Source organism: Chiloscyllium plagiosum, unplaced genomic scaffold (assembly GCF_004010195.1).
Source record: "Chiloscyllium plagiosum isolate BGI_BamShark_2017 unplaced genomic scaffold, ASM401019v2 scaf_9550, whole genome shotgun sequence".
Classification (NCBI taxonomy): Eukaryota; Metazoa; Chordata; class Chondrichthyes; order Orectolobiformes; family Hemiscylliidae; genus Chiloscyllium; species Chiloscyllium plagiosum.
In genome coordinates, this window is record NW_025214966.1 from 1,604 (window position 1) to 18,119 (window position 16,516).

The 16,516-nt window shown below is 44.5% G+C and overlaps 1 protein-coding gene across 1 annotated transcript in view; it reads right to left on the reverse strand.

The window, feature by feature from the left end:
• Positions 1 to 6,437: 6,437 nt before the first annotated feature.
• Positions 6,438 to 16,516, reverse strand: part of LOC122548099 (cytochrome P450 11B, mitochondrial-like) — a gene marked incomplete at its 3' end in the record, with an annotated part of 22,010 nt that continues 11,931 nt past the window's right edge. Inside the window, exon 4 of the mRNA XM_043686659.1 lies at positions 6,438 to 6,570. Coding sequence (XP_043542594.1) covers positions 6,438 to 6,570 — 133 coding nt within the window. The remainder of the gene's footprint in view (positions 6,571 to 16,516) is intronic.

The window sequence follows — 16,516 nt, forward strand, 5'->3', positions numbered from 1 at the left end:
GCGACCCATCTGCTCAAAACTGCATGTCTCTCTTCCTGTCTTTGTATCGTTTACACACTGAATGACAATACATTCAGTTTCTCTATCTGGATCATTAATATATAAAATGAAATTATATGGCATCGACACTGAGCCTTGCAGAATACCACTTATTAATGGCTACCATCCTGAGAAGGACTTTTTAAAATCCATAATCTCTGTTTTCTTCCAGAGAAACAGGCTTCTATCCATGCTTACACCTTTCCTCCAATTCATTTGCCTCTCATCTGAAACAGTAGAGTCATGTGTGATACCTTGTCAAAGGCCTTCTTGAAGTCCAAGTAGATAACGTCTAATGGCCGTCTTTGGTCTAACCTGTTTGTTTCGTCCTCAAAGAATTCTGGCAGTCTTGTCACGCATGATTTCTCCGTGATGAAACCAAACAACCGCTTTACCCTGTTTTTCACCATACACTTACAAGTATCCAGAAATCTCAATACAAAGACCAAAGAAAATTTACAGCCCACAACAGGCCCTTCGGCCTTCCAAGCCTGAGTCGATCCACTGTGTCAATCTATCGCCCCGTTCCAAAGCGTGTGTATCCCTCTGCTCCTCCCCTACTCATGCATCTATCCAGACGTATCTCAAATGAGTCTTCCATGCTGGCCTCTAATATTTGTGCTGGCAGCACGTTCCAGGCACCTACCACTCTCTGTGTAAAGTAATTGTTGCATATATCCCCTTTAAACTTTTCACCTTTCACCTGAAACGCGTGACCTCTTGTTATTGAATCTCTCACCCAGGGAAGAAGCTTATCTCTATTTACTCTATCGACTATAAAGTTCATGTTTTTGCAGATCTCAAACAGGTCCCCTCTGAAACTCTTCTTTTTTCTAATGAAAGCAGTCTTCACCTAATCAAACTCTCTTCAAAGCTAGCATCTTTCAACTTGGCAACATTCTCTTAAACCTTCTCTGCACCCTGTCAAAAGCATCCACATCATTTTGGTAATGTGACAACGAGAACTCTGTGCGCAATATTCTAAATGCGGCCAAAAAAAATCATGAACAATTTTAACATGACATGCCAGCTCTTGAATTCAATATCCCGTTCGATGAAGGCACGCATACCATATGCCTTCTTGTCCACTCTATCCACCCATGCAGCCTCCTTCAGGTACAATGGACCTAAACTCGCAGATCTTCCTGCTCATCAACGTTTCCCAAGGCTTCCATTTACAGTATATTTCACTCGAGAGTTAAACTTCCCGAAATGCATCGCCTCACATTTGCCTGTATTGAGCTCCATCTGCCTCTTCTCTGCCCAAATCCGCAGTCTATCTATGTTCCACTGTATTCTTTGACAGTCCCCCGTGCTTTCTGCTACTCCACCAATCTTCGTGTCATCTGAAATCCTAATGGGCAGACCAACGGTGCCCTCTTCCAGATCACTTATGTGTATTATAAGCAACAGTGGCCCCAGCACTGATCCCTGTGGAACACCACTGGTCACCTTTCTCCATTTCGAGATAGTCCCCTCAACTACTAAACTCTGTCTCCTGTTACTCCACTAGTTCTTTGCCCACCTAGCTGGTACACCCTGCACACCATGGAACTTCATTTTCTCCGTTATGTTTCCGTAGAGAACCATTTTAAATGCTTTACTAAAGTCCATGTACATGACACCCACACCCCTTCCTTCTATCAACTTGGTCACTTTCTTCAAAGAACTCTATAAAGTTGTTAAGACAGATTTTACCCCGCAAAAACAAACATGTTGTCTATCACCGATAAGCCCATTCATTTCTAAATATAAATACATTTTATCCCTCAGCACCTTTTCCAGCAACTTTCCCACCACTGATGTCAGCTTCTCTGGTCTGTAGTTACCTGAAATATCCCTACTGCAGGCATTCTACAGGGGGGCAGTATGGGAAACCTTCCAGTCCTCTGGCACCTCAGCTGTGTTTAAGAATGCTACAACGATAACTGCCTCGCTTGCCTCCCTCAGCAACCTGGGAGAGATCCCATCTGGACCTGCGGATTTGTCCACCTAAATATCCTGCAGCCTACTTGACAGCTGTTCTCTCCTCATGTCAACATGATCCAGAGTAAGCAAACTTCTCTCTCTAATCTCAGCATTCATCAACTCCCGTTCCTCAGTGAACACTGCTGCAAAGTAATCATTGAGAATCTCACCTATTTCCTCAGGTTCGACACATAACTATCCTTATCCTTTAGTAGACCACTGCTTTCTATAATTACACTCGTGCTTCGTATATAATTTTAAAATGGGGTAAAACAATGATTGCAGATGCTGGAAACCAGATTTTGGATTAGTGGTGCTGGAAGAGCACAGCAGTTCAGGCAGAATTACTGATCTCTCTTCCTCCATATGCCAAGAATATTGTCTTTAATCCTATATTAATTACTGAAGTTCGGCCTTCCAAAATGCATCACTTCGCATTTATCCAGGTTGAACTCCTTCTGCAATGTCTCAGCCTAGTTCTTCATCCTGTCTATGTCAGCTGCAAACTGAAATTGCCCTCGATACTATCAACGGGAGCTCCAACCTTTCTGTCATCGGCAAATTTAGCAAACCCACCCCTGAACCTCCTCATCCAAGTCATTTATAAAAAATACAAACAGCAGAGCCCTAAGAACAGAGGCATTCCAGACACGAATCACCACTGATCTCCAGGCAGAATACTTTCGATCAAAAACCACTCTCTGCCTTCTGTCAGCCAACCAATTTTGAATCCAGCCTTCCGAATCTCCCTATATACCATATCTCCTGAATTTATGAATGGGCCTATGATGGGGAACATTATCAAATGCCTTGCTGAAGTCCATATACAGCACCTCTAATGTTCCACCTTCGTCGTCTTGGCTCGTCACCTCCTCAAAGTGCTCAAGAAGCATTCTGAGGTATGATCAGCCCCTCACACAGCCATGCTGACTGCCTCTAATCATGCTATGCTTTTCAAATAGTCATAAATCGTATCGTTCAGAATTCTTTCTAAATCCTTGCTCACCACAGATGTAAGACTGACTGGTCACAATTACCAGAGATTTCGTTATTTCTCTTCTTGAATGAAGGAACAACATTTGCTTCCCTTCAATCCACCGGTACGCCTCCTGTGGAGAGTGAGGAAGCAAAGATCTTCACCTGCGCCTTACCAATCTCCTTTCTTGCTTCCCGGAGCAACCTTGGATAATCTGGTCTGGCCCTGGGCACTTAACAATCTTAATGTTTACCAAACTTTCCAGCACATCAATTTCATTATTCTTAATCTGTTCAACACTGTTTCCCAGCTCCTCAAAGCTCTCATTCATAACAAGGTCCCATTCCTTAGAGAAACCAAAGCAAACATCATCATTTCTGGCTTCCCTTATCGGCTCAGACTCCTTACGCTATCCCTGACCGGTCTTACGTTCTCTCTGATCATTATCTTATTCATCATGAATGAGCAAAATCCTTTGGGTTCTGCATAATCCGTTTTACCAAGCCTTTTCCGTGCCACTCCTGGCTATCCTCAGACCATTTCTGAACTCCTTTCCAATAAGTATGGAATCCTTTAACGCTGTGCTAGATCGTTGCTTCCTCCACCTTATGTAAACTGCCTTTTCTTTTTGACGAGAAGCTCCGCTGCTGTCATCATCCAAGGCTCCTTAACCTAACCCCTTCTTGCCTGTCTCAGAGGAACAAATTTGTGCATCACTAGCAACAACTGCTCCTTAAGCAATCTCCACATGTCTGTTGTGCCCGTTCTTTTGAACAGTTGCTCCCAATCTCTACTTCCCAAATCCTGTCTGACAGCGGCATAGTTTCATTTTCCCTAATTAAATATTTTTCCTTGGCAACTGTTACTTTCACTGTCCAAGTAAATGTGAGGCATTTGTGGTCAATATCATCAATGTATTCTCCCACCGCGAGATCTGACACCTGTCCTGGCTGATTGACGAGCACCAAATCCAAAATGGCCTCTCACCATGTGGACCTGTCTACATACAGTGTTAGGAGCCCTCCTGAACACACCTGACAACAACGGCTCAATCGAAACCATCTGCATTAAGGAGATACCAGTCAATCTTTGAAAAATTGAAGTCAACCACAACAACAACCCTACTACATATGTATTTTTCCCATATCTGCCGACCCACACGAGTTCTTCAATCGCCATACTGCTATTAGGAGGCCTGTAGAAAACCCCAAAGAGGTGGCTGCTCCCTTACTGTTCCTAACGTCCATCCATGCTGACTCAGTCGATAAAGCTTCCTCAACAACCTTTGTTTCTGTAGCTGTGAAGCAGTCGTTGTTCAACAATGCTGCACCTACTCCCCATTTTCCACGCTCCCTGTTATTTTAAACATCCTTAACCCTATAATATCGAGCAACCACTCCTGCCCCTCTAAAACCCACGTTTCCGTTCTGGCCATAGCATCATAGTCCCAAGTACTTATCCATGCTCTAAGTTCATCACTCCTATTTCTTACACTCCCTGCGTTAAAGTGAACACACTTTAATCGATGTGTTACTGGAAAAGCGCAGCAGGTCAGGCAGCATCCAAGGAGCAGGAGAATCGACGTTTCGGGTATGAGCCCTTCTTCAGGAATCCTGCAGAAGGGCTCATGCCCGAAACGTCGATTCTCCTGCTCCTTGGATGCTGCCTGACCTGCTGTGCTTTTCCAGCAACAAATTTTCAGCTCTGATCTTCAGCATCTGCAGTCCTCACTTTCTCCTCGAACACTTTAATCGATCCTTTTCTTCCATCACATGATTAACCATCCCGATAAATTCACTACATCCTGTCACTTCCCCGTATCTAACTACTCCCCTGCTACCCCCCCTCCCCGCCCAGATATGTAGGTCTGATTCCTACTACATTGCAAATATAGTTTAAGCCGGCCCGAAACACAGGAGCAAATCTCCCACTCAGGAAATTTGTGCTCCTTCAGTTCAGGGTTAACCCGTCCTTCATGTACTCACCTTCGCCAGAAGGCATCCCAATGGTCTAAATATCTGAAGCCCTCCTGCTTGTACCAGCCACACAGCCACGTGCTAAGCTGCACTGTCTGCCTATTCCTCACCTCACTATCTCGTGGCACCCGAAGCAACTTTGCGAACACTGCTCCACTCGTCCTGCTCTTCAGCTTCCAACCTAGCTCCCTGTAGTCACTTTCCAGATCCTCAACCCTTTTCCTAGCATAACATTGGTGCCAATATGTACCACGAGTTCTGGCTGCTCATGCTCCCTCTTTAGAATCCTGTACACACAATCAGCCACATCCTAGATCCAGGCACCGACGAGACAACATAACGTCTGGGAGGCTCCCCAATAAATTTTTGTTTGTGTTTCAGATATACAGGAACCACAGTTATTTGTTTTTGTTCAGTAATCGGGAGATCAAAGATGCATATGGAATGAAATGTTGCAGGATTTCAAGTATGTGACAGAAGAATGAAACTGATATAACAAGTGCATCAGCTACTTTTTCAGAAGCAGATGAGCGGAGTTGTGGTAGATTCAAGTCCTGTTCCCAATCTGTAATGAAATGGTCGTAATGAAAATGTGGATATGCAGTTGGAAGCTCATTTTTGAGGCAAATCATTGACCAAACGTTCAGCCTGTTTTAGCCTCACATGTTTGGCAGGAGGCGGTGGCTGTAGAGTAGTGTTTCAAGCAGAGATTGCAGAAAATGGCTTTGAATATCTTCTTCAATGTGCAAAATTTCAAAGTATCTTGAACTCGGTGTTGGGAAAGGGAAGACTGTCTGGACTCAGAGAAAACTTTAAGGGCATACAATTTTCCATGCAGCTTGTTTTTTATTCGAGCGTGGAGATTTGCCAAGTTCTGTCAAGCGTCTTTTTGTTAATGACACCTAAATTGCCCACCTTCTTCTCCATGTCTCTCACTCACTTTCCACAGCAGGAGGTGGGTGATAGGGTGATTTTGTAAAGAGTCACTTGCAAGTTCATATTGGGAAGCGAGTTTTCTTCACAGAAAGAGAACCATGGGATCTCTACAGTGTGGAAGCAGGTAATTCATCTCAACAAGTCCATACTAACCCGCCGAAGAGGATACCTCCCAGACCAACCCCGTACCTAATCCCTGCAGCACTGCATTTCAAATGGCTGACGCACCTAACTCCCATGTCCTTTAATACCACAGGAAATGTAGCATGGCATATGCATCTAATTTGCACATCTTTGGTCTGTGACGTGAAGCCAGTAAACATGGAAACCCGCTCAGACATGTGGAGAAATTGCAAACTCCATAGAAACATTTACCTGAGGGTGAAATCCAACTCGAGTCTCTGGCGCTGAGGCAGCAGTGCGAACCACTAAGACATCTCACCGCCCATGGAACAAGTGACAATGCAGCAGTACTTATGCTCTCTATGTCCTACTGTTTATCCGAAAAATTATCAAATTAATTTGTCAATTTCACAACCTACCTTTGTGATTTTGTGGCTTCTCACTTGCTCGCTCTTTTCTTACATCAGTTACATAAGATACTGGATCGGAATACCTTGGAATCGGCAACTTCAATCGCACATTCATCAGAATCTTCTCACAAACTTTGAGAATCTAAGAGAGTTACACGATTTATCAGAACGTAAACATCATCTTAAAGTGTGAACATGGAAGTGTACAGCGGAATAACTGTGGAGAGGAACTACGAACGTGTTTTTGTGTTTGTAACGATTCAGGGGATGATAAGTTCAGAAGATATAAGAGCATAATTCGGCCAATTGGCGCATCGAGTCTGCCATGCCACACAGCCATGTCTGATATGCTCCACGCTCCCATTTTCCTGCATTCTCTCCATATGCCTTCAATCAATTGCCAATTAAAAATCTGTAACTCCTCTTGAAGTTTTCTAACTGTCGCAGTATCCATCGCAAATTGACATACCAAATTCCATAGATTCACAACCCTTAGGGATATGTCATCTCCCTTAACATTATTTTAAATCAGCTATCCCTCATCTTGAGACTATCACCTCTTGTCCAAAAAATGCCCCACAAGTGGAAGCATCCGCTGCACGTCTATTTTGTCTATACCTTTAATAATCATGAATACCTCAATTTGATCTGCCCTTATTCCTTGAAATTCCAGAGATTATTGCCCTAAACTGTTCAATCTCTTTACACAACAAACCCCTCCTGACCGGAATCAATATAGTGAACGTCCTCTGAACTGCCTCCAGTGCCACTACATCTTATTTCAAATAAGTAAACCAAACGTATGCTCAATACTCCAGATGCGTTCTTAATAATATCTTGCATAGTTGCAACAATACTTCTTTACCATTATATTATCTGCCTCTATTTGCAAAATCCAACATTCCATTATCTTTCTTTATTATCTTCTGTAACTGCATACTAGTTTCTGTGACTAATTGTGTAAGGAGAGAAAACCATTTTGCCTAAAGAGCATTTGCTTACAGAAACCATGTTTGTCTGCAGCCAAAGTGGGACAATCCACAATGTCATTGATACCTCAAATGAGATACACTCAGGAACTGACAGTCAAAGAGCCATAATCTAGGCCAGAGTGGTGCTACAAAAGCACAGCAGGTCAGGCAGCATCCGAGGAGCAGGAAAATCGACGTTTCGAGCAATGAGGAAACTGTTGAAATCCACATTGATGCCATGGGGTTGAAGTGTTCCCAGGCGCAATACTCCAAACCCATGGACTCAATGTGCATTTCACCAGTTTCCTCATTTCCCCTTCCCCACTTCACCCCAGGTCCAGCCTTCCAGCTCAGAACCGCCCACATGACCTGTCCTACCTGCCTATCTTCGTTTCCACCTATCCCCTCCAACCTCCTCTCTGACCTATCAACTCCATCCCCATCCCCATTCACTTATTGTACTCTATGTTACACTCTCCCCACCATCACCCCCGTCTCATTTATCTCTCCACTCTGCACACACCCTTCCTCTATTTCTGATGAAGAGCTGTGGCCCGACACGTCAATTTTCCTGCTCCTCGGGCGCTGCCTGACCTGTTGTGCTTTTCCAGTACCACTCCGATCTAGACTCTGGTTTCCAGCCTCTGCAGTCCTTGTTTTTAACTAGTAAATGAGTCATTGCCGAATCAGAGGAACATCAGAGGTGGGCGGCACGGTGGCACAGTGGTTAGCACTGCTGCCTCACAGCGCCAGAGACACGAGTTCAATTCCCGCCTCAGGCGACTGTCTGTGTGGAGTTTGCACATTCTCCCCGTGTCTGCGTGGGTTTCCTCCGGGTGCTCCTGTTTCCTCCCACAGTCCAAAGATGTGCAGGTCAGGTGAATTGGCCATGCTAAATTGCCCGTAGTGTTAGGTATAGGGGTAAATGCAGGGGTATGAGTGGGTTGCACTTCGGCGGGTCGGTGTGGACTTGTTGGGCCGAAGGGCCTGTTTCTACACTGTAATGTAATCTAAAAAAAAATCTAATTACAAGTTATCTAAACGACCCACTAAATGTATTCTCTACCTCACATTGGAATTGGACCTCCAAAAGTCCCTAAGGCTCTCTCTGTCTCTCCAGGAACACAGCCAACACAATGCCCTCGCAGACGAGTTGTCACCTGGGAGTTCTTGGACAGGACTCCCCCCGCGGTGGCGGCATGGTGGCACAGTGGTTAGCGCTGCTGCCTCACAGCGCCAGAGACCTGCGTTCAATTCCCGCCTCAGGCGACTGACTGTGTGGAGTTTGCATATTCTCCCCGTGTCAGCGTGGGTTTCCTCCCACAATCCAATTATGTGCAGGTCGGGTGAATTGGCTATGCTAAATTGCCCGGAGTGTTAAGTGTAGGGGGAATGGGTCTGGGTGGGTGGCGGGTCGATGTAGACTTGTTGGGCCGAAGGGCCTATTTCCACACTGTAAGTAATCTAATCTAATTACTGTATCGTTGCCTTCAGATTCTTCCTCACAGCGCCAGAGACCTGCGTTCAATTCCCGCCTCAGGACCTGCGTTCAATTCCCGCCTCAGGTGACTGACTGTGTGGAGTTTGCATATTCTCCCCGTGTCAGCGTGGGTTTCTTCCCACAATCCAATTATGTGCAGGTCGGGTGAATTGGCTATGCTAAATTGCCCGGAATGTTAAGTGTAGGGGGAATGGGTCTGGGTGGGTGGCGGGTCGATGTAGACTTGTTGGGCCGAAGGGCCTATTTCCACACTGTAAGTAATCTAATCTAATTACTGTATCGTTGCCTTCAGATTAGCTTGCTTCTTGTTGTCATTGTTCAACTGGCCAAAATGCCGGACTCACAGCATTAATATGCATGTTTACATAATGTCAAACTATCAATGTAGTCAGAACCGTATTTTCCTGTAATTAACATCGATCTTTTGTAACCTATAATAATGGAATGTACCTGTACTTCGGGAAAGAAGCTGAGCCTCGTATGTGCAGGGTAAGCATCCTGTATCCATGCGGTTCATCTGTCTTCATACTTTATCATGAAATAAACCAGTTTGTGTCAATTTCACATGCTCTGTGTGCGGGTTTTGTTCATCATTGGACAATTGTTTTCCACTCGTGAACGAGAATACCCAGATCTCTACGTTCCAGAGCACTTCGAAGTGCATCTCAATTGAGATTATTGGTCAACTTCCCATTTTCCAGACACTCAACTCCATCTGTCACATTTTGGCACCCCTTTCCTTCCCTACCAGTATCCATTTTTAAGGGATGTTTTCCTCATTACAATTCACCATCCCTCCTACTTTTGTGTCATTTGAAAATTTGGCTATGGAGCCTCCAACTTTGGCTATGGAACCTGTGTCCAGGTTCTTATTGTAGATTGAAAATAGCCCAAGGACCGAATGTTGTTGCACCACACTAGTCAGAACTTGCCAGCCCGGCTCTCTGTTGTTTTTGTCCATCAACCAGTCAGCTTTCCAATACTTTAAAATACTGCTCATCACATATAGTCAGAACTTGTGAATTAGCTTTTTGTGCTGCACCACATCAAACTTCTTCTGGAATTCAAGATATATTACATCGACAGGATCCCCATTATCTACTTTGCTTGTCGCATCTTTGAAGAGATCTAGTAAATTAGTCAAACACGATTTGCATTTATTTGAAAAAAACATGCTGACTGCGAGAGTGTTTTAACTTTTATAATGTTCTGATATTGCCCCCTTGATAATTGATTCTAATACTTCCCCAAACACAGCTGTTTACCTAACTGGACTGCAGTTTCCCACATATTGCTTACCTTACTTTTTACAATAAGTGTGTTACATTAGCAATTCCCAATCAACTGGAACTTTTCACGCGTCTCAGGAATTGTGGAATATTGTAAGAGTTGGACCCACTTTCTCCACTTTCAGTTCCTCTCATGCCATAGAACGTCGGCCTCAGAAATTTTACGTCCTCAATAGTAATAGCTTTTCATGTTCCTTCTCCGTATCCATGTTGACTGTTCGAAGTTTTCTCCTTTCGATTGCCTCTGACATACCCGTTCTAGTAGGAAACGTTCTATTGCTCACAATCGTGATGAGGGAAATAGAACTCCTTCACTTCAATAACTTCAGTCCGAGACAAGATCTGAAGCAGCAGTATCGTTTATTATACGCTTGCAATCGTGGTGTCTATAAGATTGGCACAGGGAGTTTAGCAAGTACACAACTTTTTATGCAATTCTTCCTCTTTCCCTCCTCCCATTGCTCTTCCTCTGTTTTCCTCCTCCCAGTACTCTAAACCAGGCTGTTTATCTCTTGCCTCATCCGGCCTTGTACACAACAAAGTACAAGTTTTGCTTGGCCATTTCACCACATACCGCTTTGTTATAAATCCCCCTTCACTGCCATCTGTTTCCTTACCTGCTAAAGCAACATTTCCTTCCATTCTTTGCCCATACTGAGCTTTATGACCACTTGATTGTGTTTTTGTTTGGTTTACTGAAGCGGGAAACAGATTCTAGTAACTGTTTGAATAAGCATATCCAGCTTAAAGTTTGTGAGAAGATTTGCAGCTCGGCGAACAGAACCACAGCATATCCAGCTTAACCAAACCCCCTCCCCTCACAGCACCTTATCTACTTGTCTGTTACATCTACCATTGTTTGCAGGCACGTTTCTTTCTTGTATGCACATTTTAGCTAATGCAAAAGCAATTATAAATTTCCTTCACATCGTTTTCACTCTTGTTAACTCAACTCTTGGCTGAAACAATTATACACTGGTGTGAGTTCATTTACCTTACATAAGCAATTATGATTGCAGAAGTAAAATCTGAGGTAACGTATTCATTTAACATCTCTGACACCTTAGCGTTTTCCAGTATGAACTCTCTGGTTTCGTCTTCCAAGGAATCAACTTTCCCCTGAGCGATTCTCTTCCCTTTCATATACTTCGATAAGCTTTTGCTATGCTTTTTGATATTTTCTTTCATAATTGACCTCGGCTATTTTTGTTACTTTTTTTGTGAAGATGCCTTTGCTTATGTTGGATTTGTTCTCAAATTTCCAACCTGTCACTGCCTTTGAAGAATGGCACACGACTGTTTTACGAGGAAAGGAATAGGGACTTGAGGCTTTTTTTCTTGGAGAGAAGAGGTTTGAGAGGTTACTTAATTGAGACATATCAGTTTATCAGACTGTTACATAGAGTAGACAGTGAGAGCCCTTTTCCTGGAATGGTGATGGCTAGCAGGATTGGGCAGATCTTTAAACTGAGGGGTGATAGACATAGGACAGATGTCACAGGTTGTTTCGTTACTCAGAGAGTAGTCGGGGCGTGTAACACACACTGCCTGCAACAGAAGTAGACTCGTCAACTTTCAGGGCACTGAAATGGTAACTGGATAAGCATACGGATGAAAATGGAATATCATAGCTTAGATGGCCTTCAGGTTGGTTTTACGGTTCGGCACCACAGCAAGGGACGAAGGGCCTGTTCTGTGCTGCAATGTTCCATGTTCTATATTGTCCTTAATCTTGTTTAGCCACGGATTTTTCTTTGCCTGTCTTGCCACCTTCATTCTTTCACTGTGTTATATATTTAATTATGATACGTTGAGACGCTCCTTAAACAACTGTCACTAATCATCAGTCTTTTTACATATTACCCTTCCTGCCCAATCTACTCGGTCCACACCTGTCCTCATCCCTCAGTGACTTCCTTTGTTTAATTTCAGAACACTACTTTGGGGCTCCTTTTTTATCACTTCCAAACTGAAACTTGAATGCTATTGTCCTGTGGTCACTACTCACGAGATGATCATTAGGTATGATTTCATCAATTAATCTCTTTTTAGTACACAATGCCAAATCCAGAGTAGCCTGAGTTCTGGTTGTTTTCGCAACGCATGCTCCAAGAAAGAATCGATAATGCATTTAATGAAGTGCCTGCAGTCAAGAACAGAAGAACCGAATCCCCAAGGTGTGGAGACAGACCATTTTACCCAACACGTCCACAGCGACCCTTTGAACAGTATCCTATCCAGACCCATGCGCAACGCTGTTGTGGTGAGTCAACCATCCTCCCTGAATTCCCCATTGCTATCCATACCTGTTGTACATGGACAAATACAAGGGTGGAGGCTTCTGCAACTCTCCCTCCTGGATCCCTCTACCTGCCTTAGACAAAACAGCATTTCAGTCGCTGACCACTCGCGGAATTGGAGTTCGTTAGTGTATAGGATGTGACTGTTGCCTGAAACACAGCGTCCAGGTTACTGTCCCTCACACTGGTGTGCTGCAAAGTCCAATGCTCAGAGTGAAGCTCATCAAAACGGAGTAGGAGTTCCTCAATCAACCAACATGAACAGCAAATGTGGTCAATGGGAACCACAATGGGTTCCAGCTACTCCCAGATCATGCAAAAACAACACTTAAGCTTGATCCTGCAGCTTAATATTATTTGGCTAGTTTGACTTTCTAAAAAATCTGTTTTGATCTCTTTGCTTACTATCAAAATCTGATATCAACTCACAATCAAAACTTTAATAAAGATTCAATATAACACAGCCTCAAATTTAAAACAGATTCTCTAATTGTCAGTCAACTCACAACATTGCTGTAACATCACTTTTCAGCTCCCCCTCAGTCAAATCATTCACACTCTTACCTTCCCAGACTGCAGTCCAGCGCGGTCCTGCTCATCTCTTCTCATGAAGTGAAGGTTGCAAATCCCGAGATAGGCATTTATTTCTTGTACCTTCCCAGGCTGCTCTATGGCTGTCTGCCACTCAGCTCTGCTTCTGAAGTGAAAGCCGCGATATACGTTTTGTATATCATTTATCTACCAGGCTGCCCTTTGGTTTCCTCCCACGAAGCTCCTCTCCTGAAGCGAATCCATATCCTCAAGTTGAGGTTTTGAGCAATTACCTTCCCAGGTTGCTCTGTGGCACTCTACCACTCAACTCCATTCCAGAAATGAGGTCTGCAAATCATTGAGGTAATTTTTCTTGTCACTTACTGGGCCGGACTACCCTGCGGTTCCCAGTTGCTCAGTTCGTCTCCTGGAATGAAGGCCACAATTCCATGAGGAAAACTTTCATATCAGTTAACTTACCAGGATGCGCTCTGGCTCACTACTGCTCAGCTGAACTCCTGAAATGAGTCTGATGAACATGTTTTCTCCTAGCAACGGCCTGTGTACATGTGCGATTCTGATTCTGAGCAATCGCCTGTGAACCCATTCCAAATCTACTCCCCCTGCATTGGCTTATGAACTCATCCCAACTGTGGTCTCCCAGCAAATGACTGTGACCAAATTCCCACTGTGTTCTCTTCCCATTTTGTTCCCCTACCAAAAGCTTGTGAACCCATCGGCAATCTGTTCACCTATCAACGGCCTGTGAATTAACTTCCATTCTGTTTCCTAGCTGCGGCCTGGAAACTGATTCTTTCTCTGTTCTCCCAGCAGTGGCCTGTGTACCCACCCCCATTTTGTTACAGTGGCAATGGCTTGCAAACCAATTCTCACCCAGTTCCTCTAACAATGGCGTGTAAATTCATCCCCTCAATTCGCCCAGCAATGGCCTCTGAATCCATTCCAACCCTTGTCTGTTAGCAATGATTTGTGAATACCTTCCCATTCTACTGCCTATCAGTGGCATTTTAATCCAAAGGAAAACTAGTACCCAATGAACGGCGTGTGGAACTATCCTCACTTTGATCCCCCAGCAACGGTGTGTAAAAGCGTTCCCATTCTCTTCTCGTAACAAGGAGCTGAGAAACCGTTTCCATCCTGTTTCTCCTGCACTCCCATGAGAACGAATAGCCACTCTGCTCCCCTGGAAACATCCTGGGAACCAATCAGCACCCGTTTCCCCTTGCATCATTTCCGCATCATTTTTTCCTTGCCTGCAAACATATGCCCAGTTCTATTATATTACCAATGACATGTGAACACATACACTCTCTGTTCTCCAGCATTTGGCTATGATCTCATCTCCGATCTGTTCTCTCAGCAACAGACTGTGTACCCATCACCATTCTGCTTTCAGAACAAGGGCCATCGAAACAATCACCACTGGCATCACCTGGGAACGGCCTGTGAAACCATCACCAGCCTAACTTCCTACAAACTGAAAGTGAACCCGTCTCCTTTCTGTTCTCCTTGCAAAAGCCTGAGAACCCATCTCCACTGTGTTTCTCTTGCAACAGCCTGTGAACATACACTCACTCTCTTCACCTTGCAACAACCTATAAATCAATCGGCATTCTGCTTTCAAGCTATGGTCGATGAACAAATTCTTGCTCTTCTGTCCCAGCAATCGTCTGTGAACCCATTCGCACTCTGTTTACCTAGAAACGGTATATGAACCAATCCCAATTCTCTTCCAAAAGCATCAACTGCTGAACTCATTTTCTTCTTTTCAGCTTGCGAATGAATATATTCCTACTTAGTGACACTAGGAATGGCTTGTGGTCCCGTTCCCGCTCTTTCTGATTGAAACGGACTGCAGAACTATCCCCAAGTTGTTCTCCTAAAAGCAACGTTTGAGTTGATCTCCACTGTGTTGACCTAACAGCGGCCTGAAAACTGATTCCTAATCTGTTCGACGAGCAAATGTCTGTGAAAAAATACAAACACTGCTCTCCCATCGACTGCTGGTCTACGTATCGGGAAACTTGCCCCCGGCCTTTGAGCATATTCCCAATTTGTTACCCGACCAAAAATTTGTGAACCCAGCCTCATTCAGTTCTCGAAGCAATGGAATGTGAAACCAGCCCCACTCTGTTCACCTAGGAGTGGCTTGTCAACGCATCCCCACTTTGAATCACAGTGGACTGTGAACCCATCCCCACTGTGTTCCCCTGAAAACAGCCAGTGAACCCATTTCCAATTTATTCCCAATGGAACATATTGTAAACCCATCCCATTTCTGTCCTACGAGCAAGGTCTGTCACCCCATCACCCCACTTTTGTCCTAGCAACGGTCTGTGAACTAATCGCCATGCTGTTCTCCTGGCAGCGGAGAATGAAACCTTCCCCACCCTTTTCGCCAAGCAATGGCCAATAAGCCCCTCTCCATTTTGTGAACGAATCCTCATTCTGTTCCCCAAACAAAGGCATGTGCAACCATTTTTGCTATGTAACCCACTCAACATTCAGTGAACCCTTTCACACTCTCTTCTCCGAGCAAAAACCTGTGAACCTAACCATAAAGCTATCTACTCGGATTGGTCTGTGTGCCCATCACAAGCGTGATCGCCTAAGAACTGCTTGTAAATGGATCACGACTCTGTCCCCGAGCAATGACACGTCAATTCATTCCCACACCGTACCCCTAGCTACAGCCTGTGAATCCATCCTCATTCTCTTCTCCTAGCAACGGCCTTTGAACACATCCCCAATGTGTTAAATGAGAAATGGCACAGTTATGGCACGTGAACATAATCCTCGTGCTAGCCCCTCGCAACGGGCTGTGAAAACATCACCAGTCCAATCTCCTCTGAACTAACAATGAACCAATCATTATTGTGATCTGCTAGCAATGGTCTTGGAAACCACACCCACTGCATTCCTCTCGCAACAGGCACTTTCTCTTCGCCTACCAACAGCATATGAAATAATTCCCGTTAATTTTTTTTAGCTTCGGGTTATTTACCAGTTTTTAGTCTGTTTACCGAAGCAAAGGAATGGGAACCCATTCACATTCTGTTCTCCTGGCAACAGCCCACGGACCTATACCCACTCTATTCTCCTCGCAACGGCCCTTGAACTCAACACGAGTCTCTTCGCCGACGCCACTCTGTTCCCCATAAACATCCTGTGAAGATATCGGCAGCATTTTCTCAAGACCACTAACATATTCCCACGCTGTTATCCTGCAAACGACTTTTGGACTTTCCCCAATCTGTTCGCCTCGCAATGTCCTTTGAGCCGATCCACACCAAGGCAATGGCAAGCGTGAGCAAATGAGACAGAGCGAGATTGGGAGGGGCAGAAAATGCAAGATAGAGGCAGAGTGAAACAGAATGGAGGAGGGTACGTAACACCAGAGGTGAAACAAGGACATAGTGACTTAAATCCAACTCCTGATCTCGGTCAGTGAACCATCCACTTCGCTGAGGACCAG